We start from the raw sequence: 18,528 nt of genomic DNA on the forward strand, positions 1-18,528 counted from the left end.
TGAGGACACAGTGTGAGGAGTTGTGTTGATGGGGAAAAGGGTGGTTTGAATTTCTCTTAATGTTTTAAAGCTGTTGAATTCTGGAGTCTCACTCAGCTGGGTTTGATTTTTGTGTGTGGTTACAGCTTTCAGTGGTGCTTTGATAGAAATTTATTTGGGCTGCTTATAAGTGTGATTGTTGGAGCTCCAGGGACCAGTGGTGTTTTACATGGTGGCAAAAGCTCCAGACCCCAGCACTGAAATCAAAGATTTCTGGGAAGGCTGGGGCCATGAAGGGAAAGTGTCTAATGAAGCAATTCAGCTCCTGTGTCTCTAAAGCAAGTACAGCTCTTGGATGGCGCTGAGCAGATGTTCTCTGGCACATCTGGCCACACTTCATTGATTTAACATCTCCAGACTAAGGACAGAATAAATCATGGACACTTCCAATTCACTGGCAAAATTCTTGCTGAATCTGAGGTCAGGTTTCCATGTGCAGGAGCTTTCCCAAAGCACAGAATTCCTGTTTTATTCCTACTGAATCTGGGATCAGGTTTCCATGTGCAGGAGCTTTCCCAAAGCACAGAATTCCTGTTTTATTCCTACTGAATCTGGGATCAGGTTTCCATGTGCAGGAGCTTTCCCAAAGCACAGAATTCCTGTTTTATTCCTGCTGAATCTGGGATCAGGTTTCCATGTGCAGGAGCTTTCCCAAGCACAGAATTCCTGTCCTGTGTTCACAGCCCCTGCTCAGAGGCAAGGCAGCCCCAGCCTGTGCATTTCAAGGTACAAAGGCCCCTTCTCCTTTCAGGCTCACTGCTGGCTATCCTTGGAGTGGAACTGAAGTTCAGTGAAGAAATTGTCAGAAGCTTTAAGCACTCATTTTTACTAAATGGAGCTCTGCAATGTTACTGTAAGAGGAAAAACGCTTTGTGGAGTTCAATTGGAATTTTTTTCTATTAACTCTGTAATAAGGATGCCAATTTCTGCAAAGTAGTTTCTGAGCAAGAGTGAAATTATGCACTTTGTTAAGCAGCAGTAAGCCTGCAGATTCAGCCTTGGTTCAAATGTGAATTACTGAATTAGGGACTGACTTCTTCCTGGTTCTGTGACCATTATACTCTGGGTAAATCCACCTGCAGAGACATGCCCTGCACAGAGCCAGATCATTGCTATCCATGGCATCCCTTGGGCAGCTCCCCTGGGTAGTGCTCAGCTCCACATCCCCTTGGAGATGCCAGCCCTTCTCACCCAGGTTTCACTGCATGCTCCAAACCCTGCAGGATTTGTACACAATGCCCTGTGTCAATGGCTCTGGCACAGAGCTGTTTTCTCTTGCACATGGGAAATTCCCACAAGAATTCTCATTTCCTAAGGCCCAGCCTCTCTGGAGATTCAGCCCTGGGTCCTTGGTAGCATTTGACACAAATGCAGCCCCAGCCTTCATCTGATCATGGTTCAGGACTAAAATAAGGAATTTTTCTATTTGTAGGGGAACAGGGTGTGCAGATTCTGGCCCTGGAAGTTTCTAAGTCATTAACCAGTGTTTAAAAAACATTTTAGCCCAGAAAGAAAGCAGCACTGTCTCAGTTTTGCAGGTGTCCATGTCAGGGGTGTTAAGTCAGTTGACTCATGGAAGCTGCTGCAGAGTTTAGGTTTTGAAGTGCAAGGAAAAAGAAAAAGAAGGAAAAGCCCCTGATGGCTTTAATCTTTGCATAACAGTGCTTTTGAACAAGCCCTTCTTTGTGCAGCCAGGTGAGTCTGTTCATTAGAGCTTCTGTCGTTTCAGAGGGGCAGAAAAGCCCAGATCCTTTAAACTAAAATTTTACAGGTTTTGAGGCTTCCAGGTTTTTTTGCCTGTCAAATGGAAACATTAAAATTCACCTCACAATGATGCTCTGGGCCTGCATTGGAGGTGGCTGGCAAAACATTCAGATCCCAAAAGACAAGGGAAAAGGGTGAGAGAAATTTAACTCCTAGGTGTCCAACCCAGGGCAAAACCTGGGCATCCTGTAATTTTAGGAGATGAAATACATTCAGTTCCCAGAGCACTGTATTTGTACCTCATTTTATACCCACTGAATGCAATGGGTATCAAGCAGAAAATAAAATTAATACCCATCAAGAAAAAAACCCTTTCCAGCCTGGTAACATCAATAACAAGAAAAGGAAAGGGGAGGGGAGAGATTCAGTAACGTGGTTAATAATGGGAGTGCATAATATCCAAAGAAGAATTAAATTACCATCTGATAATGTGAAGAACAAGCACATTTAGTCCTGAGTAATAGTAAGTTTTAAATTAAGATTTGGGTTTTTTTTTTTCACAGCTTATTTCAAAGACACTATGTTCTTCATGGGTGTAATTCTTCCAGAAAAAACTTCTCTTTCTGAATTGCCACTTCTTGCACAGCCAATCTATTGAGTGGTAAATTTTGTCCTTCCTTAGGTTACCCCCCTTTTATTTTTCTTTTTGGGTTTGTTCCTAGGCTATGAAAGTGCAAGTGAAAATATTCAAAATATCCTAGCCATTCTAGGGTCTCCTCTAGCACTATAGAAATAAAAACTGCTTCAAGTGGTAAGGGATAGGATGGAGAAAAGTCCTTCTGTTAATGACTCTGAGTGCCTTGGGAGCAGCCAGGGATCCCCTGTGTGAATGTTCAGACTGAGACACTGTTTGTGTCTCTTCTGTTTGTGAACAATTTTTCCTTCCTAAATGTCAGAAAATTCTGTTAATATTTAGTACCAAAGGAAGAAATTCTGCTAAATCTCCAGGATCTAATTCCCAAAATGCCCCCCTTGATATTTCCTGCTCCTGGGAGAAAGGCCTGTGGTAGTCCTAGACTTCATTATTATTTATTTTCCCAGTGCCAAGGTGTTTTTCCCCATTGCTGGGATACCCAGTGTCCTCCAGATTGGCCCTGGGCTGGAATTCTTTGTGAAGCACTGATGAGAAAAGGCCCCAAGAGAGGCAGGGGGTGTGCAGGGGGCAGCTGGAGGTGCCCAGGGGTGTGTGCTGCTCTCCCTCTGCCCTGAGGCTCCTCTGCTTTGCACTGGCACACACACAGCCTGTGCTGACACCATCTTGCTCTCTTGCTACCCTTCCCTCTTGGAAATTCATTTCCAGAGACAGATTCCCTTCCTTGCTGAAGAGAAGAGCCCAGAGCCAGTGGGGGCCAGGGCTGGGACATGGCTGGGTGCATTTTGGGATCAGTTTGGATCCGTGTTTGGCTGCAGGCTCTGATGTGGATGGTGCTGCCCTGCCCTGCCCTGCCCTTCTGGGAGCTGCTGTGGGAGCTGTTTCCAGGCCAGGGGTTCCTGGGGGACTCTGGAATCAGCCAGGGCACAGCTGGGGCTCCCTGGGAGCTGCCAGAGCAATCCTTGCCTGGGAGCAGCCACAGCCCAGCAGGAATTGTATTGATCCTGATAGATTAAAACTTCCCAGCCTGAGCCACTTCCAACCTCCTTTCTGCCCATCCCTTAGGGAAAAAAGAACTGGAGAAGCTGGGAAATGTGCTGTTTCCCAGCTGTGTTCAATACTGACATTTCACTGCTGGGTCTGCTGGGCTCTTTTAAAATTTCCCAGTTTTTCAAGAGCTACCAGGGCAGTGGTTGGACAGCAAATGGATTTGCCGTGGGAGCACAGGCACACAGAACAGGCATGTGCAGAAACCTGGATGGAGTTTTGCTGCCAAAATCCTTCTCTGGGTAGTTTGTAAAAGACCCTGAAGCTCATCTGATGCTGATTAGCTTTTGAGGCACAATTGCTACAATGAGAAAACTTTTACTGATTTGCATGTGTTGACAATTATTCTAACAGTAACAACCTGATTATACCAGTGTGTTAGTCCCAGATATGGTGTATTATTCCCTAGCTTTAGGAATAATTCTGATAGTTATGGCCTCTGGCTTCATTTAACCATAGCCCTAATCACTTCTGATTAAAACATACATAAATGAGTTTGTGGATTTTTAATTTTTTTTTTTGTTTTTTTACACCTCAGCTTCTAGAGGGTTTTTTGCCCCAAAGGAAAGAAAAAGAGAAAATTAGGTTTCAGCAGAGGGAAATATTTGAAAGACTGTACAATAATGAAAAATATTTTCATTTCCAGAACATTTTATTTAACCACATCATTAATACAGTTTTATTATTTTGATTTGATTAATTGTTGAAGGTTTTGAGATTGGATTTATTTTATTATTCGAGTTGCAATGGCTCTCCTGTTACTTTCATGTTTACCAAGGGGTTTACACCATTATTTCTCCACACAACTAACTAATTAGTCAACCATTTTCTCATTTGACATTTCTCAGTGGCAGGGGACTGCAAACTGAATTTCATCTGATTTTTCATTCTGTTTTGATGGTACCATTGGAGATTGAGAATTGTGATGGAAGCCAGGGCTAGGCTGGCACTGGAGCTCTGCTGCCTCTTCAGACAGGATTGATGTTGAGTCTGAACTTCTTTTTGTCTTGTGAGAGGGTATTTCTTGTTGGACTCAGATGTTTATTAGTTCTTTTCTCTGTCACAATCTCACCAACCCTAAGCTCTGCAGCTCTTCACTCCAACAAACTAAAAATGGAGCCCCATCTCTCTCTCTCCAAGGCCTTTTAAGGATCAACTGTCCAATTAAGAAATGACACCTCAATTATTTTTACTTTTAACTTAATAACTACCTACCCATGGCCCACAATGGGGACTTTTTTATCCAATTGCACAAAACCACCCAAACCCAGGGAGAAGAAGCTGAAGAAGGAGCAGCCTCCACCCTAAAACCTCCCTTTTGCTTTATATCTATTACTGTATTCTAAACCCTTAAACTCTGAGTTTTCCACCATGTGATATCACACACTTCTCTTCAAACTCCACACTGGAAGCTTCTCCACGGTCTCAGGTCAATGCAGTGTTCTGCTGGGGGTCAGTGCAGCACAGAAAGCTTAAAATTCTAAAATTCTCATTAACCATGGTTCCAACAGATCAGCACAAAGCATCTGCAGGTTAAATCTGGGCATAAACTCCCAGGAATTCGAGGGGCACTCTGGGATCACCCAGGGAAAAGCTGCAGCAGGGAGTTCCTACCAAAGCTGTGGTGCCCATGTGCGGAGCTGATGGATTCACCCTGGGGTGTGCCCAGGTTGTCAGTGAAACTTGCATTTCCAGCGACCAAAAATGCACAGTCACTCGTGGCACAACACTGATGGGGGGAGTTAATTTTTAATTTTTTTTAAATTCTACTCCAGGTTGACATTTCCAGCCTGTGAAAATACTGCAAGGCCATAAATGTGTTCCACAAAGCTAAACAGTGGCTCTTGCATTAATCCTCAATCTTCAGTGAGTTTAAAATCTTCATTGAGTTTAAAATCTTTGGTGAGTTTAAAAATCTAACACCTTCCTCAACAGTGTTTCCAGGAAAGGTTTTAGATTTCCTTAACGATATGTTTATTCTGATTCATAATAGTGTTGATTTCAGTTAAATTTGGTTTTGTACATTTTTAATTTTGGTTTTTTTTTAAAGAATCTAGCCCAAATAACTTGAGTCTCTGCAGGAGGTTTTCCTCTGCCTGCTGCTCATGTAGCATCCAGCCACACTTTTTATGCATTTAAATCCAAATTCACACTTTTAATGCATTTAAATCCAGATTCAAATCTGTTCATTTAATGGTAAAGAAGCCTGCCTAGGCTTGGCTTGGTAGCTGGGGTGTGTAAATCAAAGATGAGCACAGGGAAGCAGAGGATGGTTTGGATTTTATTTTCCTCTCTGACTTTCTAACAGCCCCTTTTGGGTCAGCTGTGTTAATAGAGTGTGGTTACAAGGAGTGGCTTTAGGCCAGGGTTTAGGCCAGACCCAGTGAGGTTTACAATTCACAAAAGGTTTGAAAGCTGTCAGTGGTGACCTCCAGGGGTTCCTTCCAGCCTCAACCGCTCTGGGATCCTGTGGAACCCCAAGTCAGAGCTGCAGAGAGCTCTGAAAGCCTTGGGGATCAGGAACCAGCATGACCACATTTACTGCCAGCAGCAGGTCTGGGAGAGCCCCTTGGTGGGGTCACCACTGCTCCCTTCAGCAGTTCTCTCACAGCCTGGCCTGCAGCTCTTGAGATGTCTAAATGCTCATGTTTTGTCTCAATAACCTGGTGTGATGAAACATTTGGGCTTTTCCCCCCTTTGGAATGAAATCCTCTGGTTGCCTTTTAGTCCTTTACCTGTGATGGAGAGAAATTCAGGTGTCCCAAACCTTGTGCTGCTGGGACAGGCTTTGTGCCAAGGACCAGGAGTCCCTGCCCTGGACCACGCTGTGTTTGGGGCTGCAGCAGCAGATTTTAGGGCAGTGGCTTTATAGCTGAGTAAAAAATGGAATCCAAACCCCTTCATTCACCTGCACCTCGTGATTAATGCATCTAATCAATCCCCATTGTTTTCCAGTATCTGGGAAAGAAGTGAATCACAGAATGGTTTAGGTTGGAAGAGCCCTTAAAGGTCATCTCATGCCAAGCCCCTGCCATGGGTAGGGATGTCATCCACCAGAGCAGGGTGCTCCAGGCCCCATCCAACCTGGCCTTGGAAAATGAAAGCCCACAGCTGCTCCAACAACATTCTTCCAATGGCTTTAATGCCACAAACATTTTTAAATAATTTAAAAAAAAAGGAAAACAAACAAAACAAAAAAAAAAAAAAAAAAAAAAAAAAAAAAAAAAAAAAAAAAAAAACAAGAGAAACAACCCCAAAAATAATCCAGCAAAATAAAACAACAAAAAAACCAAAACAAACAAAAAAACCCCCAAAACAATACAATCTTGGAAGCAGTGTCAAAATGATCTTTACAAAATCAAATATCAGTATAGTGACATTACTAGAATCTACATTAGAGAATTGCTGGTATTGTTCATTTCACATGGGATAGGAATCTGAGACCCAGCTGTGCAAGACTGGGAATGTACATGTATATATATGTGTGTACATATAATATATATATATATATATATACACACATATATTTACCTACATTCCCAGCCTTGGAATGCACATATATATTTATATATATAAATATATAAATATAAATATATATATTTATATATTTATATATTTTTATATATTTATATATATTTATTTATATATTTATATATTTATATATTTATATATTTATATATTTATATATTTATATATTTATATATATATTTGGCCTCCCCAAAGCTCATAACCCAGCCCAGCCAGGGAGCAGGAGCAGCTTTGTTATCTCCTGGCCAAAGAGCAGAAAATCTGCAGTGTGTCCCCAGTAATGAGTGTGGAGTGTGGTTCAGCTGCAGAATTGCTGTGCCGCAATAAGGTTCCCTCTCTGCTCTTCCTGGTGCCATATGCTGCCCTAATTAGTGCAGGCAAAAGGTAATGAGAGCACAGTGGAGAAGAGGGAGCTCGGTGGGAAGCAGGCTGATCTCTAAAACTCTGCATTATGTCATCCCCGTGTAGAGCACAGTAGAGTTTTCATCCAGATTTTTAATGCTGCACTTATATTTTGGATGGGTTTTTATCTTTCTCTGAGAAGCACCATTGCTTCCCTGGGTTGGATATTTGTGCTGAAATTGCTGCACCAGTCTGTCCCAAAAAACTCTTGAACTTTTCCCAGGGGTAGTGCCTCATGATTTTTCAACCAGCCTTGATGTAATGCCATTTATAATTTTTAAATCATTTCCATACATCTGCTTCTCTGTTTTAGCTCTGCACCAAGTGCAGATTTTGGGTTGTGCTCTGCTGTGCATCCACAGCCTCTCTGTGTCTCGTTGGAGGTGTGTGTTTAAGGTGTGCACTCAAACACTGGAGCAGACCATTCCCACTCTCAGGGAGCTGCTTCTGCTGCTCTCTGTGCAATCCCTGCCTTAGACAACAGCAGGACATGAACCCAGAGCCAGGAGGGCACAGACAGAATGGGTTTCACCCACTTTCCCTTCCCTCTTGTCACACAAGCCCTCGGGAGCTGGGAGCTGTTGGCACAGTTTAAAATTAAAAGAAAAAACCCACAATGAAACAAACTCCATGAGCAGCACCAAACTGCAGTGCTGCAGAGCAGAATGAGGCCACAGCACAGGGAGCTGGCACAGCAGAGGGCACAGCTCTGTGACACTGTGCTCAGGATGGAGATGCAGCAGGTCCCTGCAGAAAAGCTCGTGTTTAACCACCTAAAAATGGTCTGATTTCAAAAGCTGCTGTGCAATCAGATCCCACCAAGGCAGAAGTGAATCTTTGCCTTCAAAACTTCTGGTCTTGTCATGGTTTTTATCATGGGTCCATTCTAAACCTTTGCTAGCAGAGCCCTCAAGAAATGGAACAAAACCCAATCATCCTGGACTGCAATATGCTCTCAGAATAAGTAAAAATGGGGTGGGAAAGACAAAGTGCTACTTTTAGAATATCCTGTGCCAAATCACAGGTTATACAATCCAGGTTTTTATTTGCACAGCCAACAGTGCTTTGTAGAGCAATCAGGGAAGACAATGCAATCCATTTTACACTCTCATTACTTTAGAAGTGTTGAATCTTCTGAAATGGTTTCGGGGTTAATTGAGAATTTGCAGTTTTGCAATAGACCAGGAGTTGTTTAGGCTGCCCTTGCTCCATATTTTTGTGCATACCTTTGGTGCAAAGTCATAAAAACAACAATAAAATCAGAAACAAAGGAGTGAAATGAAATGATCTGCATTGTTGCTGTTCCAGGCACTCATTTTTGTGGGAGATGAAGCTGAGGTATTGATTAATGTTTAAATGGCTATTAAGAGGAAGGACGTGTTGGGTTGATGGAACATCTCACTGTGCACTAATGCTTTCCTTTGATTCCTTCCCACATATTCCCTAGGGGATAATTTCTGCTCCTGGCGATGCCAGTGGTGAACCTCTGAGTTTTTTGTTGTTTTTTTTTTTTTTGCCAGCATAAATAAGCCAACTATTTTCCCTATTTATCTCTTTTTCTGCATAAATTCCAAAAGTTTCTGGTTGCCAGATCTGCTCTTTAAGTTATCTTACCATCATAAGAGCTCATAAAGATGTGTAATTTTTCCTGGCTGCATGTGCTGAAGTTTTGATGCTCACTCTGGCTCCTTGAGCACCTGAATTTTCCTGTGCACCCCAGTCAGGCTCAGCAGCCCCCAGGAAATTTCATTTTTCAAGCCTGAAGCAAAGTTGTGGTCAAAAGCAGCAGCATGGGCAGGGCTGTCTGTCAGCACTTTGTTGGAGGCTGGAATTGTATTTCATTTTACCTTGTTTTTTACCCCCTCAATAATGTCTTGTTTTTGTTTGTTCCCTCATATTTGAAATGATACTTTTTAATTTTTTTTTTTTTTTTTTGCAATGTTATCACACAGGACTTCCAGATAAATTCACTTCCAGGTGGATGCCACTGTCAGGCACTGCCTTGGCACAGACTCATTAAATAATAACAGGTTCCATGTCAATTACTGGTAATTTAAAATGTCCATAAAAGGTTGTAAGGTGGTTTATGACCTATAACAATTCACTACAAAAAAGATAAACAGGTTATTATCCCAGGTATTGATCATATGATTGGAGTTTTGGTTTAAAATATTAACACATTTAATCGGAGAGGGAATTGGTATCAGTTAATTCAGCTCTGGGTTGTTCTTTCCTTATTATATTTAACTGAGTATAGAATTAGGCCCTAATCATGAACATTCTTATATTTATTGCTCCATTCAAGTTCAGGGAAGTTCCTGGGGTGTAAACTCCACAATCTCTCTAAACATTTCCAGTTTGGGGGCCTGAATATTTGTGCTGATTAAAGGGAATAAAGCACACCAGGGAATTTCCTATTGAGGCATCTTGAAGACAGCATTCCCAAACTCTGATTGAGGCAATGTGGATGTGGCTGGATTTAATCAGCAGGAGGAGGAAGCTCCAGATCCCAGAGTGCAGAACAAGAGTGTGCAAACAGGGCTGGGTGTAACCACCTCCCCCAGACCTGGTGAATTCATTGTCTGACTCTTTTTGCCACCATTCCCCACAATTAAGAACATTTCCAGCTCACCCAAAATAACGAATGGTAAGAAAAAAAGAAATTAAAACCACTCAAATGTAAATTAAAAACCCAGCTTCTGGTCCAGTTGGAATTTTGAGTCTGGAAACAGGAGGTCTGTGAGAGGATTCAGGAGGTCAGTGAGGGTGCAGAGGCTGTTGGAAGGGTTCTGGCTGTATAACACAGCCCTGGGAAACAGGTCCTAAATAATATCCTAAATATTGATTTCTCTGCTAAACTTTGGCACATATATATGTGTATATGTGCAAAGGAATTGACTCAAACTTCTAACAACACTGTCTCTAAGGCAAGGCATAAGGTAAAATTAAGGTGGTTTTGCAACATGAAGAGATCCACTGTGGAAGCCACTGGGTGAGATTCCTTTGCAGCAATGCCTTTGTTTGATGTTCACATCTATGATTTGCCAACAACTTCTGCACTTTTGTTCAGGTATTCAGTGTACAAGGACCCAGCAGGGTGGCTGGAAATCAACCCCACCAACGGCACCGTGGGCACCACGGCAGTGCTGGACAGGGAATCTCCCTTTGTGCACAACAACGTCTACACTGCTCTGTTCCTGGCCATCGACAGTGGTGAGTGACCCTGGGGAGAAACCCTGCATGCCCTGCTGGAAATGCTCTGCTCTGAAAGCTGCACATGAGGCCTCAGGGCTTGGCTTTGCTATTTCTCACACTCTGTGCTGCTTTAGTGTGTGGGGCTGGGTTCCCATCAGGGCATGGGGAGCTCTGTGCACAGAGCAGGGAGACAAAACAATTCCTGCTCCAGCTGGGCACCAAGGACAAATGAGCCAAATCTCAGCCCAGGAGCACAAACCCCGTGGGCTGGAGAGAGAAAAACAAGGCTGGGACTGCCTGGGCTAAAGCTGGGCTGGGACAATGAACTGCAAGGTGGGAATGGAGCAGAGCTGATCCCAGGGAGAGACCCCGGGAGCGCTCGGGCATTTTGGGGCCATTTTGGGTCACCTTGGGTTCATTTTGGGGCCATTTTGGGTCATCTTGGGTTCATTTTGGGGCCATTTTGGGTCACCTTGGGTTCATTTTGGGGCCATTTTGGGTCATCTTGGGTTCATTTTGGGGCCATTTTGGTTCACCCTGGGTTCATTTTGGGGCCATTTTGGTTCACCTTGGGTTCATTTTGGGACCATTTTGGCTCATCTTGGGTTCATTTTGGTTCACCTTGGGTGCAGCCCAGGCTGGGCTCTTGTGCTGCCCAGGTGGATCCATGGAGGAGATCCTTTCAGTAAATCCCTGTTTCATTTAGCTCTGCCCAGCCTCTGTTCCAGCTCAGCCTTCCCAAGGCATCACACATGTAAAATTAAGCAGTGCTGCAGCGCTTCTCTGCATGGCCACCTAAGTGTGTTAGAGACCATTTTGGAAACCAGAAGAGGAATTAACTTGAAACTTCAAATTTATAAAAGCTTTAATTTAGCTTTATACCTTACAGATTTATTCCTACACTGATGTCTTAATGTTAGGTATAATTAGTCTAGAAACATTCTTGGAAGTGTAATAAATCATCCTAATCAGAGTTAATTTCTTCACAATATTTGAGCAGTCAGCCTGCCTGAGGCACTTAAATACCAATAACAACTCATCCTTGATATGCTGGATTATAATCTACTCAATACAATGACAGTGACAATAAAAAGCAACAATTTTTCCTTGTCAAAAAGCAACACTTTTTGCATATTGTGTGTACTAAACTTCCTCCTGTCAAATAGAATCCAAATTAAGCTATCTGAGGAAAATCCAGGGAGTGACTCTGGAGCAGAGGAAGAAAGAGAAAACCCTGAACATTCCAAATCTCCCGAGCTAAAGGCACAAAATAAATAAAAGATTTGCCTGTAATATAACAGCTAATATGCTAACACTTTTTCACAGCTGCAGCTGGTTTAGCACCAGTGATGAATTGTAAAATGCTCTTTTTAAGAGAGTAATTCTACATTTTTGCAAGCACATGACTCAGGGAACATTTGCAGGGCCTGACAGGAGGATGAAAATATTGCCTTAAGTGTAACAGAAAAAAATTCTGCTGAGGAGATGATTTACTTATATATTAACATACATATTTTCTTTAGGAAATTTCTGGGGGGAAACATAGCACTAAACATATTTCTGTCTTTTGCTTGCTATTGGATTTTTTTTTTCTTTTTTTAATGCATCTCAACATCAGGTGCACTGGGAAATGTCATCTCACAATGAAAGTAAAAATGTGGGATATTACTGAGGGGTTACCCCAAGGACAAAGTTGTGTTTTAGAGGTGAAGTCAGATATTGTCACAGACCATAGATGGAGAAAGGAGATGAGTGAGAAGCAGCCTGAGTAATGTGGATTTTGGGGGACACCTTTATGCTGCAAATTAGGCCTTACTCATTTATTCTAAGCCCAGATCTTCACTGCTTTTAATTCTCAGTTGGGTTTTGGTTTGGTTTTTTTTTTTTTCCATTCTGGAAAAATGAGAGAAGGGGAAGCTGTGCTGAGCAGCAGAGCAAAGAAATCCTGTTCACTTGGGATTCTGATTGCAGTCCCTGTAGTTGTGTTTATTTGTGATTGTGAGGCTGTGTCAGGGCAGGAGTTTGCAGCCCCTGTAGTTGTGTTTATTTGTGATTGTGAGGCTCTGGCAGTGCAGGAGTTTGCAACCCCTGTAGTTGTGTTTATTTGTGATTGTGAGGCTGGGTCAGTGCAGCCCCTGTAGTTGTGTTTATTTGTGATTGTGAGGCTCTGTCAGTGCAGCCCCTGTAGTTGTGTTTATTTGTGATTGTGAGGCTGGGTCAGTGCAGGAGTTTGCAGCCCCTGTAGTTGTGTTTATTTGTGATTGTGAGGCTGGGTCAGTGCAGCAGTTTGCAGCCCCTGTAGTTGTGTTTATTTGTGATTGTGAGGCTGGGTCAGGGCAGGAGTTTGCAGCCCCTGTAGTTGTGTTTATTTGTGATTGTGAGGCTCTGTCAGTGCAGTAGTTTGCAGCCCCTGTAGTTGTGTTTATTTGTGATTGTGAGGCTCTGTCAGTGCAGGAGTTTGCAGCCCCTGTAGTTGTGTTTATTTGTGATTGTGAGGCTGGGTCAGGGCAGGAGTTCATCTTGCCCAGCACTGACTCCTGGCAATGCAGAGATCACAAACCACACTGTGCACTCAGGACTGCCATGCCAAGGGGTTAATAATGATTTTTTGCAGCCATGGGCAGCCCTGCCAAATGTGGGAGTGGGAATAACCAGCAGAACTCAAGGAGCTGATATTAACCCTGTGCAACCCCTGCATCACCTCTGCATTAATTACCAGGCAGCTTGGGGAGCAAATTCAGCTTAGAGATGGGCTGGGAAGTGGGAAATTTCCTGCTGGCCTGGATGGGTGGTCTGGCTAAAGCAGCCAAGGAAGTTTTAGGGTTGATCTCAACAGGCTGGGGCTGTGCCTTGCCCCTGCAGGGACAGCTGGGGCTGACAGCACCCCTGGGAAGTGTTCCCAAACTTGTTTCCAGGCTGAGACTGTGATCTAGCCCTGCTGGGAGACCCACTTTATCTCTGCAGCCATCAGAGCTAATGTCCAACTTGAAATATTGCATTAGATGAGAAACCAAACTGGGGGGAAATGAAAGGAAATGAATACAGAATTACTGCAGGACTCTAAAAGAAGGTGGTGGTATCTGAAAAAGGGGAAAAAATCAGATTGAACATAACTATCTGCACCTCTTTAGAGCAGCATTGTCCTCAGACTGCAGACCTCTCTCTTCAGGTTAATAAGTGGAGCCTGTCTAAGGCCAGGGAATATGCCTGGGACTTCTCAGTGAGAGGGCAGCCAACAGCAGGATTAAGAGCTGCCAAATGAAATAGGGTAATAAAGTGAAAATTTAGAGGCATTTCCAATAGAGCAAGTCATTTGCTTGGGCTAACTGATTTGTGGTGAGAAGGGAGGAGAGGAAAAAAAGGAATACTTTAGCAGAAACTCCTTCTTCAAAAGCATTCAGTGGAGGTTTTTATTTCCTTTGGCCTCTCAGCTGATCTCTGGGTCAAATCTGAGATGGCACAGGTGCTGAGGAAGTCTGAGCTGCCACAGGCTTTACTGCCCTGCCCTGGAATTGCAGAGAGCTCAGGCACAGGGAATGCCCAGCAGAGAGAGCAGGCACCCAGAGCAGCTCCCAGCAGAGCAGGCACTGTCACACCTGTGGTCATCTTCAACAGATTTATAGTGAAAAACTCTAAATTCACACAAACCCTTCAGCCACTGATGAAGGGCACGAGCCAAACTCTAAAACATAAATACAAATATTGTTTCGAGTTCATGCCATTTGCATGCTGACAGAACAGGTTCTGCTGTCCATTGTGTCCCATGCTCACCCCTTTATAAAATGACCTTTCATTCGACTGCTGTCCTGGGGGAGGAGTGGAGACAGCAGCAAGCAGTGATCCTTTTTCCTTTTTCTTTTTCCTTTTTTCTTTTTCCTTTTTTCTTCCTTTTTCCTTTTTTTTTCTTTTTCCTTTTTCCTTTTCCTTTTCTTTTTCCTTTTTCTTTTCCTTTTTTTTTTCCTTTTTTATTCCTTTTTCCTTTTCCCTTTTTTCTTTTTCCTTTTTTTCCTTTTCCCTTTTTTCCTTTTTCCTTTTCCCTTTTTTCCTTTTTCCTTTTTCCTTTTTTATTCCTTTTCCCTTTTTTTTCTTTTTCCTTTTTTCTTCTTCCTTTTTCCTTTTTCCCTTTTTTTCCTTTTTCCTTTTTTATTCCTTTTCCCTTTTCCCTTTTTTTTCCTTTTCCCTTTTTTTTCCCTTTTTTTCCTTTTTTTTCCTTTTCCGTTTTCCATCCCCTTTTGCTGATGTCAGTTCCACCTGTCACCAGCCCCATCTGACTCCTGGTTATTACACTTCAGTGCAGGGAGCAAGTGCCAGGGCATTTTTATTTTTATTTTTTTTATCTCTAAAATGCAGGATATTTCTGTCACAAGTAAAACCTGGAGCTTTGTGCTTGGTGCTTCTTTGTACAAACCTGTCACATCTTTATCTTTTTTTTTTTTTGGGGGGGATATCACTTTATCAGTAGGACAGGAACAATGCAAGGGGCTTAGAAAATGGAGTCACTCCACTGCAGGAAATAAGTTAGCTCTGTATGAGATTCTTTCTGACCTTTAGGATGTTATTTCATTATCAAATTAACTGCAGCTGAAGGTGGTAAAGTGTGAATTATGTTATTCCTGATCCAAACAGTTCCTGTATCTTCCCAAACACACTTGAAACAATGTGTAACAGCAAATTTGGTGGAAACAGTGTTAATTTATAGATAATAAATTTTGACCTTTTTTGGGGGTGCATTACACTTTAAAAAGGACTTTTTGGAAGAAATATCCTAATTTTCTCAGCACATCTGATTTCAGTAAAAGGTCAACGCTGTGTCTTTAGGATTTGAAAACTTTTTATTAAAGACCTGTGTGACCACAGAGTCTCTGGGCTATTAAAGAAGAAATTAAACACTGGTAGGAAATGCCACGCAGCAGAGTTAACACATTAGAGTGGCATGAACTGTGTTTAATCTGAGAATGAGCTGATAATGGGGCAAATTCGGGTTTATGCAAACTTGGGAAGCATCAGAGGTTTCATTCTGTTAACAAAAGTGCCAACAGTGGTGATCATTTCATTTAGCACTCTAATCACTGAGCCCAGTGCAGCATCACAGCATCCTGGGAGCTCTTCTGCCAAAAGGAACTTTGCTCATCCCATGAGAGGGGAAATCGTTGGGGTTTGAGAAACCTGTGTGGAACAGAGCTTCCAAATGTGCTCCGTGGGGCCATCCTGCAGATCCCATTGTTGACTGGATTTGGGAACAGCATCACAAAGCAGAGCACCTGCATTTTTTTTCTCATTCAGCCATACCAGAAACTCTCCAGGAAAGGTCATTTAATGTTTTTTTTTTTTCCTGTATTCTGAGAGTTTGAGTCACAATCTAGAAAAAGTAAGGGAGGAGGAAACCGTGACTGGAGGTGAAGCTAAAAAATACCTGGAAAACGTGTGAAATCTTTAAAAGATAAAATTCATTTCTCCATTGCCTTTTAGAGGAATGAATAATCATTTCCCTTTACCCAGATGTACCTTATTTATAAAAGAATCACTCTTTTTTGTGGAGTTAGTATCCCATTGCGTAGCCTTTTTCTATCTCTTTAAAAACAAAGCCTTTGGTTATTTTTGGCTGCTTGACTCATGGAAAACCCACCTGTGCTGTCACCTGGTGACAAATAATGCCACACTAATCTTGCTGGCTGGGTTAAATGCAAACTGAGGTTGGATTCCCCTTTTTTGGGGGGTGGTTGGATGCCACCCCAGTGGGGTCCCACCTAAAGAGAAATGTTCTCCCAGTGAGGCTGATCCAGTGTGAGCACTCCACTGCCATCCCTGTCACCAGGGAGCTGCTGAGGCAACACTGGGACTCTGAGAACTTCAGCTGCCTTAAAGAAAGAGAAAAAACATCACTAAAAGTCATTTTAGTGGGGAGTTGAGGGTTTGGCTGGAGCTGCTCTGGCAGTTTAAGCAAAAAAGCAGCTCGGACCCTGCTCCTGTGGCTGTGGCCCTTCTCCCCTTCCCTGAGCCGAGTGAAGGAATGGTGAGTCAGGGCTGCTTCTCCCTTGTGCCTGGGTTCCCCAGGAGCAATCCTGAGTCCTGGTTATTGGCACTGCAGATCATTAGACAAAACCTTGTTGTTGTGTCCTCTGTGTGATGAGCTGTAACTCACAGCCCCCAGGAAGGCAGGGGTGACAAAGAGATGGGTGGCAGTGAGCAATTAGAACTTTCCTGACGTGGATCTAACCTGTCTCCTCTCTCCATGGTGCACATAATTAAATTACCACAGATTGATTCCACCTAAACCACGCTATTTTTGAAGAAATCAGGCAATTAGTTACCATGGCAACCCAATTAAGCCAGTTTTATTCCCCTTATCTTAATTGCTGTATTAATTGAGAAGAGAAAATAAATTGAAGACTCATCCTTTTCTCGCCGTTTTAAATTTCAGTAAAATATGAATTGCTCACAAAATATTGTTTTAATTTGTCATCATGGCCTCATGATTGGAAAAAGAAATGAGAATGTTGAAAACAGTATTGAAGATGGATGGCAGATGTCAGCAGCAATTGGATATGCTGAAAGAGCTGTGCTCTTCTGAAATGTAATTACTCAAAACCAGGAGCTGCATCTTTTATTTGAGGGGATGGATGAAGGGTTGGAACTTTGGAGGGAGCCAACAGCGCTTATGGATGTCCTGCTATTGTGTCACACACCAATATTTTTATTTTATATATTTAATATAAATTATATATATAATTTTAAATATATATATATACACACAATAATTTAGTATATATATACTATATATTATATATATACTAAATATATATTTTATATATTCTATAATATATATTTTGTTTATTTATTTTATATAAACGTGCTGTATATTTACTATAAAAATTATATATTTTAATATATTTATTATATAAACTATATATTTTATATATATAGTTATTTATTTTATTATATCTTTTCTGTATACTACATGTCTATTTATATACTTATTATATATTTACTATATTCTTATATTTTATATTATATTTACTTTTATATATTATAATTATATATTATATTCATTTTATATTATTATATATTACATTTACTATATTTTACATAATACTATATATATTACATTTTATGTATTATGCATAAATATATTATATATAATTATTCTTTTATTTATTTTATATTTCACTTTATATTTTTATATATATTTAATGATATATTTATTATGTGTATTTAATAATATATTGATTTTATATGTTTATTTTATATATTTTACAAGGCATCTGCATGTTAATATAGGTGGAAAATGCGCAGGAAATTTGAATTCATGTGGAATAAGAGACAAAATATCAGCACATGGCTCTGAGGAGGGCAGTTGTGTGAGAAGCACACCCAGATTTTGGTGTCCTCCCCTCTCCTGGTTCCATGTTTTTGGCTGAGCCAGGACAGGAGCTCACCCTGCCATGGGATCTGCACGGGATCCCTGCCTGCAGGAGGGGAGTGCTGCCAAAGCAGGGGCACACACAGATCTGAGCAGAAAAACAGCACTTGGAGGGGGGAAAGCCCCCATGTGAGGGATGGGACAGAAATTTGTGTTTAGATTCTCCGAGCAGCCGCCCAGGGAGCAGGAGAAGCACAGCTGTGGTTTGAGGAGCAGTGTGTAAGTCAATAATTCTTGTGTGACCTCAGTAATTCTGATGTTATTCTCTGCAGCTTTCCATCAGGATTCAAGCATTAAGAGTATACAAAGTCTCTTTTTCCATGAGGTTTATTTTCAAACTCGTTTTTTTCAGCTGGAGGTAACAAAGTGGTCATTTGTGCTGGCAGCACTCACATCCAGTGTAAAATCCACATTTCCTGGTCACAGCCCCTGGCACTGGAGACAGTTCACCAGCCAGTCTCCACTTTGCCTCACTGTGAAATTCTCCACCCTTCAGCCTCTGTTTCAGCACTTTTACACAAACCAGTGATGCAGTTTCACC

At 41.9% G+C, this 18,528-nt stretch overlaps 2 protein-coding genes across 3 annotated transcripts in view; one reads left to right on the forward strand and one right to left on the reverse strand.

Annotated features, from left to right (window-relative positions):
* SDR42E1 (short chain dehydrogenase/reductase family 42E, member 1) overlaps window positions 1–18,528 on the reverse strand; it is a 1,031,186-nt gene that overhangs the window by 649,961 nt on the left and 362,697 nt on the right. The window lies entirely within an intron of this gene.
* The window catches only part of CDH13 (cadherin 13), a 438,545-nt gene that overhangs the window by 395,719 nt on the left and 24,298 nt on the right, over window positions 1–18,528 (forward strand). For both annotated transcript variants that reach the window (XM_009090753.4, XM_018914682.3), the window contains exon 11: window positions 10,443–10,585. In XM_009090753.4, coding sequence (XP_009089001.1) covers window positions 10,443–10,585 — 143 coding nt within the window. The remainder of the gene's footprint in view (window positions 1–10,442; window positions 10,586–18,528) is intronic.

Source organism: Serinus canaria, chromosome 11, assembly GCF_022539315.1.
Source record: "Serinus canaria isolate serCan28SL12 chromosome 11, serCan2020, whole genome shotgun sequence".
Taxonomy (NCBI): Eukaryota; Metazoa; Chordata; class Aves; order Passeriformes; family Fringillidae; genus Serinus; species Serinus canaria.